We start from the raw sequence: 20,611 nt of genomic DNA, 5'->3' as shown, positions 1-20,611 counted from the left end.
TACCACATTTGCCACAGCCAGGTTCAGCCTCTCCTAGGTGGAAGTCTCCATCCTGTACAACCTGTAAATGAGCTCTATGAAGGGAACCCCAGTCTGGTGGTCTCAAAGGTGTGCTGGCCAGCACTGCAAAAGCACTTTAAACAAGCTCTTTAAACAAGAGGTTTTCTTTTACTTCTTTACTTTTTTATATTTCTGCTGTTGTTCTCCTAAGCCCTGTAGCTCCCCTGTGTTTCTCTGCCCCTAAGATGGTGGCCATGCTTCAGTGCTTCTGAGCAAAAAGTGACAACAGCGGGGATCTCATTTGCCAGTTTCCAAGATGGTGCCGTAGTATGCAGGTCGCGTCTGAGCAATGACATCACTTCTGCCTTGTTGTCTCCACGTTTGAAAACAATTCCTGTCTTTATGCACTGGTGGTTTTGCTTCACAGAGGCTGGGACCCTGCTGGTATGTACCTTTGTATCATTATTACTGGCACATTGCATGTTAATGTTTCAGGCTATGTTAGTTTGTCACTTTGCTGGGTTTCGCTTGTATTGTTTATTCATGGACTATATCGTTTAGGTGTTACTATCCTTCTGTCTATGGAGACCACTGGATTTTTCCAAAGTAACTGGTGGTAAGTCAGGTCTAATTCCATCAGCCAAGAAACCAAAACCCCTGAGGAGTTCATACCTACAGACGCGATCTTCCAAATAAGTGCAGAAAAGCCAGATACTACAGGCAAGGTAGGGAATTCAAGAGGAACTGGAAGAAGGGCCAATCTTCTCTATTAGGCCTCCAGAAATCCAAGCCTTCTTTGAGAGCTGACCAGATAAAGTCTTTTTAAGAGCACGTTTGCCCAGCCTGTGGTGTTAGGGGCTAGGCTCAGACACTACATACAGGTGTGGGTGAAGCATGTGTCAGATCCTTTGGTGGTGTGCACTGTTTTGTTCAGCCATCAGTGGCATTCAAGGGGTAACCCAGGTGATAATTTCTGATCAATCAGGTGTCCCTCAGATCAGAGGAGAGAGAGGATAATGGTCAAATACCTCACGGATCTTCTTCAGAAACGTGCTATCTCAGTAGTGCCAATATCTCATCAGGGCAGAGGATTCTGCTCCCCTTAGTTCCTTAGTAAGGAAAAAAACAGGGGATCTTCACCCGCTACTAGACCAAAAAGGCCTAAACAAGAGCATTTGTGTCAACTCCTTCAAGATGGAGAGCCTTCAATCAATACTGCTGGCAATAAATCTTGAGGACTGGTCGCTGTCTGTAGACTTATCCAATGCATAGCTCCACGTGCCGATTCATCCTGCCTTTCAGAGGTACTTGCGCTTTGCCATCAATCAATTTCTATGGCCCCCAAGACCTTTATGAAGGTTCTGCTTCCAGTTATCATGCTCATGAGGAAGAAGGGGCTGAGGGTCCACTATTATTTGGATGATATACTGCTGCTTGCCAGCAGCAAGGATATTCTGGTGCAACATCAGAGACTCCTAATTTACACCCTTCAGACCTTTGGGTGGATAATAAACTGGAAGAAAAGCAACTTACGCCCTACACAAAGGATAGTCTTTCTGAACGCATTACTAGACACGAAAGCCTACATGCTCCAAGTTCCAAGGGAGAAAATAGGCCCTTTAATCTGCAAAGTAAAAACGGCATTATTGGCAGTAACGTATTCCCTATGATTTAATGGTCCCAATGGCACACAAGAACCTTCCAGAGCTCCTTTCTTGTGGAATGGGATGAAGTATCAATGCACCAATCATCATTCCCTACAGAGTGAAACAACCTCTTTGGTGGTGGACTCAGGTCCACAACTTTCTGAAACATCGCCCAATAATTCCCACACTCCCTGAGGTAGTGACTTTGGATGCGAATCTGGAAAGACGGGGTGCACATTACAAACAACAGGCAGTGCAGGGGCACTGGGCGTTCAACCCTAGTTGTTAGTTTTGAATACCCCGGAACTCAGGGCAGCTATGCAAGCCCTGCTAACTTTCGGTCCTGCATTAGATGGCAAGACATCTACGTCTAGACAACAAGGTCCTGGTAGCCTACATTCAGAGACAGGGGAGTACCAGGAGCCACACTTTACTGGAAGAAGTCTGTCCCATTCTGGACTGGGCCCAGACATACTTAATAGATCTAATTTAAATAAACATTCCAGCAGCGAAAAACCAACTAGCCAATTCATTAAGTCAGAATTTCCTGTCCAACAACGAGTGGTCTTTGAGCCTCCAGACCTTTTCCTTTCTATCCCAGAGATGGGGCATTCCGGAAATAGACTTGGTAGCAACACCAGTGAGCACCAAATGCTCAAGGTTTCTGTCGGGAGCTCTGTGTCCCTCAGCATGTTAGTGGTAATTTCATTTTGGCTGCAGAGGCCATATGGTTCACAACGCTGCTGCAACTTGGAAGATTCAACGTCTCTTGTAGTAACCTCTGACCTTCTGTCCCAGGGGCAGTTTATGCACTCATCCCTGGAGAGGCTGCACCTGATGGCCTGGAAACTAAGAGGCAAAGGTTTAAAGAGCCAGGTTGCTCTAACCAGGTGGTAGCTACCATTCTATAAAGTATAAAAAAATATGGCAGCGCTTCCTGTTAGTCACCCAGTGGCAGTCCTGGAATCTGGCACCCCCAGAAGTGTCCAAAGTTCTGGAATTCTTACAAATGGGGCTCAACAAGGGCCTGAACTCAAGTACCTTAAAAGGTGTCAGCTCTATAAGTCATAGTTGTCTAATTCATGAGAGCATGTCTAAAACTTAGGCCACCCAGAAAACCAATATTCCCTGCTTGGGATTTGTCAGTAATCCTGGAAGCATTATCATACTCTCCTTTTTCATCCACCACTTGCAACCTCAGTATGCATTTTACAGCTAAAGATGTGTATCCTCATCGCCATAACCTCATTGAAATGATTATCTGAAATTCAAACTCTTGTTACTAAAGAGCCTCACTATATAATCTATCCCGACATAGTAATCCTAAAACCATCAGAACGGTTCATTCTGAAGGTAGCTACCTCTTTCCACTTTAATTAGGAGATTATTCTTTATTCCTTTCTCAATGATCACGGAGCACCGCATCCACTAGATGTTGGATTAAACATAAAGGCCTACTTGACAGTCACTGAACCATTCAGAAAAGCAGATAACCTTCTAGAAATCCCCCATGGGGCCAGAAGGGGGCAAATGGCATCCTTGCACATCATATCCTCTTGATTGATCAAGATCATAAAGAAAGGCTACTTTGTCTTACAGCATCCAACTCCAGAGGGCTTGAGGGCACATTTCACGAGGGCAGTGCAGCCACCTCGGCAGTGTACTGCAGAGTATCTCTGGAAATTATCTATAAGGCATCAACATGGTAGGTTAGGAATACGTTCATTTCATTCTACCGCGTGGAACCTGCACAACTTACGTTGGTAGAGTTTGGCAGATCCATTATCCAAGCAGGCAGGACCATTCCCAGTTAATAAATTTAAGTTCTTCTTTCTTCCACCCACCGAAATAGTGAGTCATTTCCCAGTGTATGCTGCCATAATGTGCCAGGAAAATGGAAAATGGCATATTCACAATTCCGTAATTTTTCTTTTCAGGTGCATCTACATGGCAGCATGCAGACTTCCATCCTTGAGGTGATAGTTACAGAGAATGCTGTGCTGGTGCCTAGCTGAAAATTTATAGTTAACCAGTCCACTGGGTTGCGGGGTCAGAGCCACAACTCAGTGTATGCTGCCATAATGTTGCACAAGGAAATGAATATTACAGAAAGGTGAGTATTCTGTTTTCACTGCTGATGCCACTGAAGCCTGAAAATGGGAGTGTTCCTCTGAAGGTTGAATACTTATTTTCTCAAAGAAGCCTCCAGACTGCACTTCATCACTGCATGCTGATAAAATTACTAGGAACCCATCTGACTAAGTCCTGCTCATCAGTGGCAGCCAAGATTGAGAGCCAGCAGCCATTCAGCTCTTGGCTGCTAAAGAAAAAACTGTTGTGTAAGAATCTCTAATTAGTTTACAAAGAAGGCTTTAAAATATACAGCACTTTACTAAAACAACAAATTAAAACATTAACTTAATTTTCTGGGTATGTGAGAGATGCTAATATGCAGCCCAGTAGAAGATTCTCTTTGGATCCTTTGACATGCACTTGGGTCTTAACCCTTAACACAAAACAAACGCTGCCATTTTCTTTGATTGTAAGCTCTTTTAGCCAGGGTTCTCATTTCTAATGTTTCATGTATAACCAAATGTTAACTACCATGAATTAATTCTCTAGTGTTTTTAGTTGTGATTAAAGTAACAAGTAATACAAAATGATTTAGACATTGCATTGCTCATTTTTTATTCTATTTGGTCATGCAAGCACAGATTAAGTTTAGATGCAAGATTAAAGTGAAACTTTAGTCAGAAAATTAAGTCCTGACAAATCACTTCATGACAGTCCCTTTTGCAGGTATAACTATGTAAAACATTAAAAATACATCCACATCCTGTTTAAATCTAGTAATACACTGTCTCACCCTGCTCTGCATATGCTCAGTTGCTCTCTATTTTTTGGCAGTGTGCCAAAAATGTAGAGGCTGATCTGCTGATAGCCTAAAGATTTACTGCTGCTCAGGGGCTATGATCCACCTACAAAAAGAAGAAAGAAATGCTGGAGGCATTTTTCAGCACAAACTAATTTTGGTAGCATAATTATTAAAGTGATACTAAAGTCTTGTTTTTTTTCTTAAAAATAACAAACATGTCTATGCTTACCTGCTCTGTGCAGTGGTTTTGCAGTGGTTACCCTCTCTCCTGAATGGCTCACTGGCTGTGATTGACAGCAGTGAAAGCCAATGGCTCCAGCTGCTGCCGCAGCCAATTAGGAGTGAGAGTCCCTGGAGAACCGAGGCTCTTATGGACATTGCTGGGTCAAGAGGGAGCTCAGGTAAGTATTAGTGGGGGCTGGTACACACAGAAGGTTTTTTACTTTCATGAATAGAATGTATGAAGGTAAAAAGCCTTGAGGCTTTAGAACCACTTTAATGTGGAATGTATGGTCCTTGCTAAAGAACATTATTTCTATCACGTTGCTATGGGTAAAGCTCCGCTTTAAAGTCTTTGCAAAATTTTGTCTATTTTTTTTTAGCGCAATTCATTCTTGTTTCTTTCAATAATAGCATTCTTGTGGCCTTATGAATGGGAGTTTGCTAGAAGGAGACCAGAAGAAGAGTGTAAACACAAATAACATCATCGCTAAGCTTGTAGTGTTTTTGCAGGAAGGTCAGTTTCTCCTGACATAGGAACACCTACTGGGCTATATCCCCCAAGAACCCTTTCTTTACATCCAGTCTGTGGACAGGTTCTTGGGAGCCAAGACAGCAGCATTGTTTTTCTGGGACCGAAATCAAAGTAGGCTTGTTGAATTTGAGAGACGGGGAGGGGGATAGGTAAAGTTTCTTAATCCAGCAGGAAGGGTTGAAAATACTGCTTGGGACTTTAGTGCAGCAAAGGCAATGTGTTGTCAGCTCAAAGAGGAAGTTAACGTGCTGGATTTTTGGCAGATCATTATGTAGTTTTCTTTACATGATGTGATAAAAAGGGATAAAACATGGGGAAATATGCATGTTTTTCAGAGATGTACTAATTACATTTTTATATTTTGCTCTCAAATACACTTTAGGAAAGTAGATAAAAAATAAGAAACGGACCCTAACAAACAAGTGAATTGGTTAAAATATCAAAAACTTTGGCATGTCTCAGCTTATGACAGAGACATATCATGTGAGCCATGTTATTTCACATCATTGACTCCAAATGCTTCAAACACTAATTATAAGACAGAAATCACAATCTGGAACTATGCCAAAGAATTTCTCACTCCCTGTGGAGTGCCATTTTGCCGCTTGTTAAGCATTTACAACAGCTGATTGAATTCCTGAAGGATAATTGTCATATCAGGCTTTTTAATTGATAGATCCGGGTCCAAGGTCTTCCTGCCTTTTTTCCTTACCTTTTATTTAGACAGCAATAAATTATGGGGTTGTACATAGTTGAGCTCATTGCCAACCAAAAAATAGCCAAGTAGATTTGTTGGATGTATTTCCATCTTTCCACTTTGATATCGAGTGCAGTAACGATAAAAAATATATGGTAGGGAAGCCAACAAATCGCAAACGTTACAACAACCACAATCATCATTTTGACCACCTGCAAAAGAAAACAACATTTTCAGAAATGAAGTCATAATTACATTTATTCCAACTAGTTTAAAGCCAATAAAATTGCCTGATCCTATCAGTTTAAAATGTCTTGGAAGTAGACATTCACAAAGTAATCTGGATCAAACAAGTATGAATTCAGACTGTCCTGTATCAGCCGGATTTGAGAGCTTACACGTTAAAAGTAGAATTATTTTTAAAATCTCTCCATGACTGTTGATTTGTAGATATCAATCTACATAAATCTACAATGAAAAGATTATAACCTGCTCTATGCAGTAGAAATGGAGATATGTGTGTTCAGGGCTTCCATGTGGGATACTAAAAAAGTGTAACAGTGTGTTAATTTTTACATATTAATAGAAAACTCTTTCTTAAAAAACACACATATCTTCATTTGTTCTTCTGGTCAGTAATTAAAAGTGCAGGGATGCCTGAAGTTGCTGTATTATTCTTTGATGGAGAAATAAGTTATGCTTACTGTACGTTAACTCCTTTTTTATTTGGTGATTTCATTGTGGATTTACCTGGTTACGTGCATAGATATATATACAGTATCTCACAGAAGTGAGTCCACCCCACATTTTTGTAAATATTTTATTATATCTTTTCATGTGACAACACTGAAGAAATGTCACTTTGCTACAATGTAAAGTAGTGAGTGTACAGCTTGTATAACAGTGTAAATTTGCTATCCCCTCAAAATAACACACAGCCATTAATGTCTAAACTGCTGGCAACAAAAAAGAGTACATGCCTAAGTAAAAATGGCCAAATTGGGCCCAGTTAGCCATTTTACCTTCCCGGTGTCATCTGACTCCTTAGTGTTACAAGGTCTCAGGCGTAAATGGGGAGCAGGTGTGTTAAATTTGGTGTTATCGCTCTCACTTTCTCATACTGGTCACTGGAAGTTCAACATAGCACCTCATGGCAAAGAACTCTCTGAGGATCTGAAAAAAAAGAATTTTTGCTCTACATAAAGGTGGCCTAGGCTTATAGATTGCCAAGACCCTGAAACTGCTTGCAGCATTGTGGCCAAGACCATACAACAGTTTAACAGGACAGGTTCCACTCAGAGCAGGCCTTGCCATGGTTGACCAAAGAAGTTGAGTGCATGTGCTCAGCGTCATATCCAGAGGTTGTCTTTGGGAAATAGACATATGAGTGCTGCCAGCATTGCTGCAGAGGTTGAAGGGGTGAGGGGGTCAGCCTGTCAGTGCTCAGACCATACGCCGCACACTGCATCAAATTGGTCTGCATGGCTGTCGTCCCAGAAGGAAGCCTCTTCTAAAGATGATGCACAAGAAAGCCCACAAACAGTTCACTGAAGACAAGCAGACTAAGGACATGGATTACTGGAACCATGTCCGTGGTCTGATGAGACCAAGATAAATTTATTTGGCTCAGATGGTGTCAAGAGTGTGTGGCGGCAACCAGGTGAGGAGTACAAAGACAAGTGCGTCTTGCCTACAGTCAAGCATGGTGGTGAGAGTGTCATGGTCTGGGGCTGCATGAGTGCTGCCGTCACTGGGGAGCTACAGTTCATTGAGGGAACCATGAATGCCAACATGTACTGTGACATACCAAAACAGACCATGATCCCCTCCCTTCAGAGGGCAGTATTCCAACATGATAATGACCCCAAACACACCTCCAAGACAGCCACTGCCTTGTTAAAGAAGCTGAGGGTAAAGGAGATGGACTGGCCAAGCATGTCTCCAGACTTAAACCCTATTGAGCATCTGTGGGGCATCCTTAAACGGAAGGTGGAGGAGCGCAAGGTCTCTAACATCCACCAGCTGCATGATGTCGTCATGAAGGAGTGGAAGAGGACTCCAGTGGCAACCTGTGACGCTCTGGTGAACTCCATGGCCAAGAGGGCTAAGGCAGTGCTGGAAAATAATGGTGGCCACACAAAAGATTGACACTTTGGGCCCAATTTGGACATTTTCACTTAGGGGTGTACTCACTTTTGTTGAAGGCAGTTTAGACATTAATGGCTGTGTGTTGAGTTATTTTGAGGGGACAACAAAATTACACTGTTATACAAGCTGTAAACTCACTACATTACATTGTAGCAAAGTGTAATTTCTTCAGTGTTGTCACATGAAATATATATATATATACATATATATATATATATATATATACTGTGTGTATATATATATATATATATATATATCTCATTATATATTTATATATATGGCATTATTGACTACCTGTTTATAAAATTTTGTAAACATTTGTATAATTTTAGATATAATAACAATATTTAGCTTTAACTTAAAGTGAACATGTAGTGGGTTGTACATTTTTCAATTTAAGCATGCTATACTATTACCTGCCTAATAATACAATTATCTAATAATATTGTTATTCAGATAAATATTAAATGATGCATATTATTATTTTGTACTTGCATTTGAGCTTAGCTTAGCTGAAAAATACACGCACACATCCATACATACTGTACATACACACACAAACAGATGAAGGAGTCATAACAGTGAAGCATCTTTTATTGAATGGTTCTGTCCTGGGGTTGCAATGAGAAACTGCCTGTAAGCATAAAGCATTCAAACTGTTATGCTGTTATTTTGGTAACCCTATAGTACTCATGTTTGTGTACCATGAATGAAAATAATAACTAATAGGTTGTATGCAGTAAAAAGCAAGTGTGTGCATTTGATATGTTCCAGCATTATGTTTGCATTGCTATGAAAGCCATTTTAGTTTTATGTATTTAAAAATTAAAATCAGCTTTTTCTTTCAGTTTTTAGTCAGTCAAGTTTTCAGTACCTAATAATATTAATAATAATAATAATACTAATAATTATTATTATTAGTATTATTATTATTTCTATACTTAATATTTGCAATTTTTATTTTTTTTTACTTTGTACTGTTATCCTTTAAAGCCCCTCTCCTTTCCCCATATGCCCCAGATTTACCTGTCTGTGCTTCCCAAAGATTTTTGTTGTGAAATATTGAAAATCACACAGCCTCTTCAAGAGTCTTCTCACCAAGCACTGTGTGAGATGGGGAAACAGTTGTTTGAACACTGTTTGTGCGGAAGTAAATTAATGTTTTGACTGACATTCTGCGGTTTACCCACAAGATGTCACTGTTTTTCTAACACAGCCTCAGACTGTATAGATATTTGTATATTAATGAAGAGGTGGGGTTTTGCACACAGAGGAGAGAGAAAAGCCATGTTTTGGAGCTTGGTGAATAAGGGGCCGTGTGAGCTGAGAATCTGATGACATCCAGGTGTGAAAGCGTCCCTCAGTAACCAGAGATTGCTGCCAGGAAGCTGATGAGATTGCTGCCAGGAATGCTGATGAGATTGCTGCCAGGAAGGCTGATGAGAGCAGAGGAACTAAACAAAATATACGGCAAGACCGCATGCTTGTTGGAGAGACATTTGTTCTGTTCAGAGTCACCAGCGGATGCAGAGCAGACCCGGGTCGGTAAGATCGTGCACGCACCTCATTTCAGTGTTGGCGCCTTGAGACTGCGTCCAGGCCTATAGTTAATTAGTTAGGGTCTCTGTTTGTGTCAGGCCACAAGTGTTGTTACTGATTATTGGAAGGACTCCACAACTTAAAGTGACATTTCACAAACTTCCCACAAACTTAAGCCAGACTGGCGTTTTGCTCAGAAGGAATACTCAGGCACATGCTACAGGACCAGTTATGGGAGGGGGAATACTGTACATTTGTGTAAGATTGTAAGCTGTTCTGCTGCACCGCAGACTAGCCCATACTGTACACCCATACACTGATTTCTGCTCTTTTAGGGTAATAAGTGTGGCAGCTTATTTGTGCCCGCCAGTAGGTAAATTACTTCACCTTCTACCTTCCTCCATCAGAAGGCGCCCTACTGTGCAGCACAAGGGTCTCAGCCTTTGGGCTGGGTGTATGTAAATTTATTGTATGTTTCCAGCATTTGTGGTTGTGCTTATTTGCCACATCTAAGTAAAATTCTGTTGTGGCAAAAGCTGGTGTTGAGGTTGCTTTCCTTGTTCGTGACTTCACTGTATCCTGGGGAGCCCACCCCGGTACACGGCTTACAACTGCTTGCATGAAAGAATCCCCATTCATTCCTATAGAAAGACCATCCACCACTGAGATGAATAATAGATAATCTTTGTTTGAAAGTATGGTGAGCAAAGCTTGTCCCCTACTAAACCTAACATTATCTTTAAACTATAAAATACAAAATTATTTTCACTGTAACCACAGTAAGGGCTCGTTCACACTTGACTTCATTTCTAATTCTTGCCAAATGCCCCTATAGCGTTTGACAGGCGTTAGACAGGCTCAAATGCTCCCCAAATGCCCTATGCGCGGTTTTGAGGCAGTCGATAGGCGTTTGCCAAGCATTAAAACCACACCACAAACTCCTATAATGAAGTTAAATGGTAGTAACACTCTGCAATGCCTCGCAACCGCGTTGCAACTGCACCGCAAACGCAGGCCAGGCATTTGCGGAGCTGCACCATAGACTTGAATGGGAGGCTTCAACTCCTCCTGACTCGACCAGAGGCGTCAGTTTTGCAGCGACGTGACACTAACGCTTCCATGTGAACAGCACCGTGTGCTACCATGTGCAGAATTTTCACAGGCGTTTGAGAAGCATTAAAAATGCTTCCCAAACACCTGTCTGACAGCTGCTGACAAAGCTAGTGTGAACTGAGTCTAATAGTATTTAATTAGTAGTCCCAAAATCATCTTTGTCCTGCTCTTGTGCTTAAAGTTTTTCTCTAGTGGGGATTTTTGCTTTTCTTAGAATTTTGAGCAAAGGTTAAATTACAATTAGACAATTTCATGCGGTATGGAATCCTTAGTATGCTGTTAGGCTTTCCGCACTCATCACTCACCTGATACATTTCATCAAGTGCAGCATCTTAGCCAGAAGCTTGTTTGACAGCAATACAGTTTGCTAAAATCTTCCGTGCCTCAGTTGATAGTATAGGCACTGTAGCCATGTGCCTATGGCGCCCTTCCTAGAGGGGCACCCATCTGTATGATTTTTTTTTTTATTTCTAGACCTCGGTCCACTCTAGTAGTGTGGGCGGAGGGTTGTCAGCAGTAGAGGGAGCCCCCAGAATTGCCGAGCATGGCTCACTTCTCCACCATGGCAGCCCAGGTTGACCACATAAGTGGACACACGAACCAGTTGGACCCCAGCTCCAACAGCAAGCAGAGCACAGACCCCCGACCCCCAACAATGCTGACTAAGATGACAGAAGCCTCGGTTGTCCCATTTGTGACTCATCCTCATTGCTAGGCTCAAACAATGCAGATCTGCTACCTCTCCCCATCCATCCCTCTGTAATTCACTGCTCTGCTTCACTGCCCAGGGCCCAGAGAAGGCTGCTGCCCATAGCAACCACTAAAGTGTAGCTGCTGTGCATAGCAACTAACAAAATAAAGTTTCTGCCCATAGCAACCACTAAAATAAAGCTGCTGCCCATAGTAACCACTAAAGTAAAGCTGCTGCCCATAGCAACCAGAAAAGTGAAGCTGCTGCCCTTAGCGACCAGTGAAGTGATGCTACTTCATAACCTTCATGCAGCAGCGTTATGGTGTGCGCTCTGTGGGGGGGGGGCCTTCAGAATTCTCTGCCTATAGGCTCCTGAGATTTAAATTTGGCCCTAAGTATGAAGTGTCTTACCATCAACACATTATAAATGAATAACGTTTATAGATAAAATCTGAGCAAGTTTTTTTTGGACAGAATAAGCAATTATTTGAGATGCCTTTCACAAAATATAGATATTGGGTTATTTTAAATATTTAAGATTTACAGTATCCCTCGATAGGTGCAGTCTCTGCTATTCTCTGAAACAATTTTGTCATTATAAACCAGAAAATTCACAAAATAAATAAGTCAGTATTGAGTATGATAAATACTTCAAGTATTACTGTTCACAAAATGTATTTTAGAATCTAAAAAAAGTCAAATGTTACCTGCCTCATCGTCTTTCTCAGTTCATGACCGCTCAGAAGCCTAAGTGTGTTTTGACCACTAACGCAACAAAAAACCTTGCCACCCCCAAAAGACACAGAGGCTGATTAAGTTGGAACTAGGGCAAGGCCACAGCTTTATTGAACTTTCCAAAATGTAACAACATTCAAAGAAACCATAAAACAATGCCAGTCTCGGTTATACTGTGAGCATCCATAACAAAACCACAGATGGTCTAAGAGGCCTGTCTTCACCATCAGTGCCAGACAGGCATTAAACTGACCCCAGAATTAAACTTGAGGGCATAGTCCATAAAGCAATATCAATCACTGGCAAGGTAAAAAAAAAATAAAGCTGTGATGAAACTCACAACGGATGGGAGGGTGGACAGCTCTTGTGATGTCTGAATCTCCTCAGAGTAGTGGGACGTGCCCCTGTGTAGCCTTTTTCTATAGTTCAGGCTCTACCCAGTCACCTCATGTCTTGGTGGCCAATCCTGTTGGAGCCACTTAACATCTCTGTTTTAGGTTTACTCCCACGTAGCTGCCAAGCTACCAGCAGTCAAGGCTCCCTTTCCCTAGGAGGGCACTACTATCGGACCCAAATCAGCATTACAGTCATTATGTTTTGACAGTTTTTGGAATAGAACATAAAAACAGCATTACAGAAACTGCAGGGGAATCTTTTGAGCCATGGTTGCATATTAAAAAATCTTCTTGACTGTGTCAGGGCAGGAGCTGTGGAATGGACAGGCAGGCCTAATGGCAGGGTCACGCACCGACTGACGACAACCACCACCCACAGACCGGAGTCCCTCAGGGCACGGAGTCTAAGCCCCAGGCTGCCCTTCACCAGGGCCCCTGATGGTGGGATGGACTTGACACAGCCAGGGACCAGGTCGCAGCCCCCGAGTAACCCCACCTGCGGTAATGGCCACTGCCAATGGCGTATAGCTGGTAGGACCCAGATAAGAACGATAGCGTAGTCGGACAGGCCGGGACAGACAGTACAGAACGGTAGACAAAAATACACAGGTCACAAGCCGGGTTCAGCAACAGGAGGTCAGATAAAGGGATAAGGCTGAGAATAGTCTTAGACAAAGCCGAGTCAGTTTCCAGGAGAGCCACGAGAGTAGAACAAGAGCTTGCAACAACATTATCATACAGGACACGAATGCAAAGAGCACGTGCAGACAACCGGCTTAAATGTGCTCAACCACACCCCTCTGGGGGATGGACCGCAGAGGCCTGAAAGCATAAAAGGCTCCCACCATGCTTTGCAGAAACCCAAGATGGATGCCAGCACATGGAGCAGCATAACCTCTGGGAAAAGGTAGGACCTTGAACAGACTGCTAGTGCTTAACATTTTTATGAAAATGTTTGAGGTGAATCTTGGGTTTTTGAGATTCGTTGTCCAGGGGAATTTATGTGACGAATTGCCAGGGAAATTTTTTATAACCATAATGCACTTCATGGACATTGAATAATGGCCATCAGACTTTGAAAGGGGCAATAAGGGGGATTTTGGGTTAAACCAACCCCCTGTCAGTAAACTAGAAGCTATTGTACGAAAAGAAGACAAAATGCCCAGAGATCAGGGTCAGTTGGGAAACTGTACTTTATTTCAGATTGCTAGTACTTTAGGCAACCAACCCTTTTACTGTATTTTTGAGTTATTATTATTGGGTTTTCTATCTTACATTTTGTTTTGTGGTTAATATCAAGGCTTATGTTTGTTTTTTGTCGCAGGATCTATCCAAAGGTGCTGTTAGGCCTCTTGGATCTGGAGTCTCTTGTATATGTTTGGTAAGCTGCTTTATTTGTATAAGGTGGCTGGTGTACATTTATTGTGAAGATTTTGCATTCACGGTGAACTGAATCTCAGTTTACATTTTTTATTGGACACTTATTTGATAATAATATGATTTACGTACTCTTTATGAATTTATGACTTATGTGATAACGCAACACTATTTTTAGAAACAATTGATGTTGGATATTTGCAGTGTGAATATCAATGAGTACTGAAATCACAACTAATTTAGATATAATTTTTTAAAAATATTTGTCATTGCACATATATTTGCTTTTGCACTGATCTAGTTATTTTCTAGTGCAGACTACCTTTGTATTTTTTTTTCGTTTACAAACTATTTTATTTTCAAAAAATAGACTGTAGAGTGACATTACAGCTTCAAACAGTAAGTAAAACAGAAACAAGGCACCACTGAAATGTACATGACTACCTTTGTATTTTATAACAGTCTTAGGCTAGGTTCACACCTATTCTTTTGCGTTTGATCCGTTTCTGCAGTGCTTTTTGAGGTGTTTTTGCACATGCATTTTTGCCACAATTTTGATGCATTTTGTTTTTTTTTTCTTGTTGCTAGGCAGATTAAAACGCAAATCGCAGCAAAAACGCCCTACATGCTTTTCTGCAGCTTCTCCATTGAAGTCTATAGAACCAAAAATGCAACTTAAAAAAGTCCCTGACCCTTTCCAAAAAACGCAATGGGTGAAAACGTGGAGATGTGAACGTGTCCCATAGGAAATCATGTTAAATGGACTGCTGCATGTTTCCACAAAACACTACGGAAAATGCTTAGTTGTGAACCTAGACTAAGGCTGGCCATACACTATACAATTTTCTTACAATTTTCTGTCCAATTTCTGCCCAATTTCCTTTAGATTTACCTTCAACTGTGTAGTGCAAGGGCCTGTCTAATTGGATACAACTGAAAGTGTTGTTTGGGTTTGACCTTAGGCTGGCCATACATTATACAATTTTCTTGAGAATTTTGCTTTAAATTTATCAAAAACCATATAATATGAGGTCAAACCTAAACAATACGTTCAAGTGCATTCAATTAGGCAAGCCCTTGCACTACATAGTTGAAGGTAAATCTAAAGGTAATTGGGCAGAAATTGGACAGAAAATAGTAAGAAACTTGTATAGTGTATGGTCAGCCTTAGTGTGCCTGTAAAGCAGACACCTATGGGCAGAAGCATTGTCAGTCTTGGAGGAAGGTAGTGTTAGATTAATATATTTAGATATTTAGATGGACTTAACTAATAAATTAAAGCTAAACTCCAGTTAACAGTTTTTAACCACTTACCTACCAGGCACTTCCTGCCCAGGCCAATTTTCAGCTTTCAGCGCTGTCGAACGTTGAATGACAATTGAGCGGTCATGCAACACTGCACCCATATGAAATTTTTATCATTTTTTTCACAAAATAGAGCTTTCTTTTGATGGTATTTAATTGCCGCTATGTGTTTTATTTTTTGCGCTATTATAAAAAAAATGGCAAAATATTTGAAAAATAAAGTTTTTCTTTGTTTCTATTATACAATTTTGGAAACAGGTAATTATTCTCCTTCACTGATGTGCATTGATGAGGCTGCACTGATAGGCAGCACTGCTGGGCACTGACTCGACACTGCTGGGTACTGACTGGCGGCACTGCTGGGCAGCACTGCTAGGCATAGGTGGGTGGCACTGATGAGCACTAATGGGCACGGGTGGGTAGCACTGATGGGCACAGGTGGGCGGCACTGCTGGGCACTGTGCCCTGATGATCAGTGCAGATTTGTTTGCTGACAATTGCCGGTTATCGGCAGTAATTTCCTCATGCTGTAACAGTGTGAGGAAAGTGCAGCCGATAACCGGCAATTGTATTTACCTGGTAGTCTGCTGTGTCATTGGACACAGCTGATCACATCGTAAAAGCCACTGTGAATGCCCTTTTACCACATCACATGATCAGCTGTGTCCGTAGGGGGTGCGCTCCCCTGGGGGCACATGGGAGGGCGCGTTCTGGGAGGACGTCATATAATGCCCTCCCAGAACTGGTCAACCGCGCTCTAGCCGTCATTCGGCTATACCACAGTTGGCAGGTGGTTAAACAGTTACAGCAACAGCTGTTTTTCCTGTTAAGATAAAGGTTGTTTAAAAAAGGAATAAAAGCTGACCATTGTAAGCACCCCTGTCAGAGTTAAATGGTTTGTCTCAACCCTCTTATTGCTACTTTTTCTGGACAGCTTCATCTGTGAAAATAAGCTGAAAAACAACAGTTTTACAGGCCAAATCACCAGGTGAAAATATAGGAAAAAAACTGAAAAAAGAAAACTAATGCAGCCACCACATCAAAGGAATGGTAAGGTGAAATATAATACATTTTTGTTTTTAGGGTTTAATACTGCTTTAAAGAGGCACTGAGAACTTTAGTCTTGTGTATTCAGATGAAGGAAAACTGCAAACAAGCTCAATAGCTCTAGTGAAGTGGCACCCACACATCAAGGCTTCCTTCAATGAGCACCCAACAGTAACTCTAACCACAGAAATACAGAAAGTAGCACCCAATTAAAACTGGATAAAAGAGTCTAAGATCAATTTAACTGTTGTTAAAAATTAGCCATATAAAAAGAGCCAATGTGTTTCGGAGGCAACACTGCCCATAGATAATTTTTCAGAGAGCTCTGTAAAAAAAAAGCCCTAGGAATGGCACTGTGTGCTTTTTTTTATACACAACTAATTGACTACAAATCATTCACTTTTATTCATCAGCAGCAAACCAGTCTGGGTCAGGAAAGTTTGATGTTAATTCATATCAATAAAGATAGGTGCTGAAGTTGTTATTATTAGCTTATTATTCCAATTAAACTAGAGAAGCATTAGTGCAAAGGCTATTTCTGCTGCTTTCTTGCAGGTGACATCATTTCCTCTTGAGTTAAGTGAACTTTGGTTACCTTCAACCCTTTAGTTATTCAAAAAATGTTATTCACTGATTTTTTTTTTCTTTTCTTAGAATGAACAACCATCTGGTTAAACACCCCATAGCAACAAATCAGAAATTTTCCCTTAATAAAAAGCTTAATGCTGCTTTTGAGTTACTGCTTTTTCCTCATCATTGCTTTCTGGTACTGCTCTTCTAGAGAAGGCCAAGGGGTGTTGGTGTACTTAATAAAAATGTTATAAACAATGTTTATTGCAGTATATTAATATATCCAAAGTAATCACTGCGATGATGTTTCATATTTTTCCCGTGGACAGATCCTTAATGCATTACAGAGTAGCTATGTATGGTGTATAAAACACATTAAAGACGTAGCTGCAGGCAGCACATTAAGTTGGAAGAGAATCCTAATGAATTTACCAATAAATCTGATTAATGCATTTCATTCTGGGGAAGTCTGAGCACAACGGTGTTCAAAAATTATCAAAGAACACTAAAATGTAACTAATTTTTAATTAAGAATGTTGATAGAGAAATAAAGTTCAATACATTTTATGTGCTGAACCATTACTACAGATGTCTCTGGTGCCTTTCTTCCTCCTGGCATTTATACTACAGTATCTTTCTTGGGAAAATTGTGTGTCTTCTGTGTGTTAAAATTACATTTCTTTTTCTGTTTTCTGTTCGATTTCTGTAATTTCTGTTATGCTGTAGTGTCACTTTTTTCAGTAAAGCAGTTATAGTGATTAGATTTCATTGGTAGGTTGAATGATATAGGGCATCAGGCATGATCAAAACTTTTTTTCGACTTCCGGTTCCGGCACCGGATGCTGTAACTCGAGGGACCCGCGGCTCCCGGGACCCCAGCTCTATAAGGCCTGCTTACTGCCTCGGGGACCCCTGCTTTATAGCCTCGGGGTGCCCCTTACCTTCCCGCAGCAGCTCCAGCATGGAGTGGTACCTTCTGCCGGTGCAGTCCGGCCATGAGTAGGCGTCTAGAGCGGAGGGATGCGGCTCTCCCCTTCTGCAGCCAAGATGGCCGACGATGCCTGTCACAGCATGGACACAGGCACAGAGCGGGATCGCAACGTGGGAGCAGGTATGACAGAGACTCTCCCCACCATCCTCACTGCCTCTCCACTTCCTTCTGGCACTGATAGTCTTTCTGAGTAGTATGTCAAAATAGCTCAGGCAGTATCCTCTATCTTGCTCCCAAGTATCACGCAGGCTGTAGATAGAGCTGTCAGCATGGGCATTGAACAGCTGAGAAAAGATTTGGGCGAACATTCTAAACGATTATCTGAGGCTGAACAGCACCTATCTGATTTAGAAGATGAAGTCCATTCAATGCAAGCTGCTACATCACAATCCAATCGTATACAGCAAAGTATTTTGGATAAAATCGATGATCTGGAAAATCGATCACGTAGGAATAACTTACGCATTGTGGGTCTCCCAGAATCTTTCAATACAGGTTCTCTCCCCGATCTCTGCTCAGCACGGATCCCTGCAGCTTTGGGCCTCTCCTCCTCTTGTCAGGTAGAGAGAGCTCATCACCTGGGGCCTCCATCTACCGAGCGCCGTGCACCACGTTCTGTGATTGTCCGCTATCTCAACTATGCTGACCGCGTAGCGATCCTCACCTCTTTTCGTAATTCCCTTTCTCTGCAAATTGAGGGTCACAAATTACTACTATTTGCGGACTACTCACAGGAAGTATCGCGTAAACGGAAAGCATTTCAGCACGTCTGTGCCACTCTTCACCAGAAAGGAATAAAGTTTACATTAGCGTATACGGCCACGTTACGTTTCACTGCACCATCTGGGGACTCCAAATCTTTTGTTCATCCTGAAGAAGCCCACCAATATCTTCAGGACCACCTAAATGACGGGGATCCGTTGACGCAACACGCGGGTAGGAATTTTGGCCCAAGAGACCAACGCAGTCCTCGCAAAGACCCCCCTAAACGTCAACGCACCAATCCATCTTCCTCCAAATCTCGCCCGCCTTGAAGGTCTACGAGGCCATCAGTCTCTTCATAATTGCTTCAAGCTTTTCTCCTGGTCCGATTGGTTCAGATGGAAGTGTTTTTTTAATCTTTTGAATGGTGTATCTTGCTATTTACTGAAATGCTCATACATTCCAAAGTCTGAGTTTTATTGGTTGTTCAGCACTAGATGTTTTATGCATTATCTGATGATGCAGTGTTTTCTCGCACTCACCTGTTTCAATGTTACTGTTTAATTCATATATATGCCTGAATTTTTACTTCCTTACTCCTGCATGTGCCTGGTTCCATATTTCAGCAGTGCTGTGGGTGGTGGGGTGCTGGAGCCGTTGTTGGGAATAAGTTTGAGGGATGCCCTTCCTCATCTCAACAATTCTACTTTGGTCCCTGGAGCAGGCTCCTCTCCCTGCTATTCCCGGTCACGCTGGTGTTGGTGGAAAAAGCATGCGGAATGACTTGAAGTCCTGTATACTGTTTTGGTATATTGTATGTTTTGATTTTTTGTTGGGGTCTACTAGGGCCCTTGCTCTTGTCTTTGTCTTCCCTTCTCTTTTTTCTCTTCTTTTCGAACTTTATTTCTTGGGAGAACTCCTCTGTCCTCTGAGACCAGATTCCAACCACCCCCATTCGTCTAACAAAGCAGTGCTAATCGTTCATACATCTCTAATTGGTAAGATTCTTATCCTTTTATCACATATATCACATAAGTTAGAATGACACATATTTTTCTTGGAATGTTAAGGGCCTCAGATCCCCTCACAAACGCATGGCGATACTAAGACATTTGCGGCGCTTACGCGCAGATAAAGCTTTGCTCCAAGAAACTCATCTTACCCAGTCTGACTTTGTCCGTATGCGTAAACTCTGGGTGGGTCATGTCTTCGGCTCCTCCTCCCTAAATAATAAAGCAGGGGTACTTATTCTTATCCACAAAGGGCTTAATCCTGAATTAATCTCTATGAACGCTGACACCGAGGGCCGTTTTATAGCAGCACATATCAAAATCGGATCCCAAGAACTGGTTCTTATCAGCTTTTATGCACCCAACTCCCCGACGAGGCAGGTTTTCCAAGGCCTCTCTTCACGGCTGGTGGCCTATATTCACAAGCTGCTTGTCGTGGGAGGGGACTTTAATTCTGTCATGCAGAAGCAGGAGGATAAATCGCAGAGTGTTGACCGTGGTCTTCGCTCCTCTCAGATTTCCCGCCCAACATCTACTTTACTATGTAGCTTCATTGAAGCAATGCAAATTACTGATATATGGCGCTTAACCCATCCAGACGGCAGAGATTACACTTTCTACTCTCCCGTTCATCATTCTTTATCTAGAATCGATTATATTTTCTATAACTCCGTACTACTGCAACATGTTGTATCATCTACCATACATGACATAGCCATATCGGATCACTCTCCAATTTCTATTACTATAAATTTTCTAGACCCTACGCCACATCCTAGGATATGGCGCTTTCCCTCGTTTCTGGCGAATAATCAAGAGCTTTCCCGGCAGTTACAAGACACCTGGGCAGACTTCCAAACTACAAATGCGGCCCATGTTTCCAATCCAAATTTGTTTTGGGATGCGGGGAAGGCGGTGTTACGTGGCAAAATCATTGCTTTTACGTCCGCTTATAAAAAAAGAATTTTGCATAATTTCACTGAGGCTAGTAACCTTCTTAGACTGACTCAAAGAAG

At 41.8% G+C, this 20,611-nt stretch overlaps 1 protein-coding gene across 1 annotated transcript in view; it reads right to left on the bottom strand.

Annotated features, from left to right (window-relative positions):
* Positions 1-20,611, bottom strand: part of TACR3 (tachykinin receptor 3) — a 267,740-nt gene that overhangs the window by 18,240 nt on the left and 228,889 nt on the right. Inside the window, exon 4 of the mRNA XM_089680526.1 lies at positions 5,988-6,184. Within this exon, the coding sequence (XP_089536652.1) occupies positions 5,988-6,184 (197 nt within the window). The remainder of the gene's footprint in view (positions 1-5,987; positions 6,185-20,611) is intronic.

The sequence above is a fragment of the Staurois parvus genome, unplaced genomic scaffold, assembly GCF_062004578.1.
Source record: "Staurois parvus isolate SC_StPar_1 unplaced genomic scaffold, SC_StPar_1.0 ptg000244l, whole genome shotgun sequence".
Lineage (NCBI taxonomy): Eukaryota > Metazoa > Chordata > Amphibia > Anura > Ranidae > Staurois > Staurois parvus.
The sequence above is the reverse complement of the archived record's forward strand: the minus strand, read 5'-3'. Positions and strand labels throughout refer to the sequence as shown.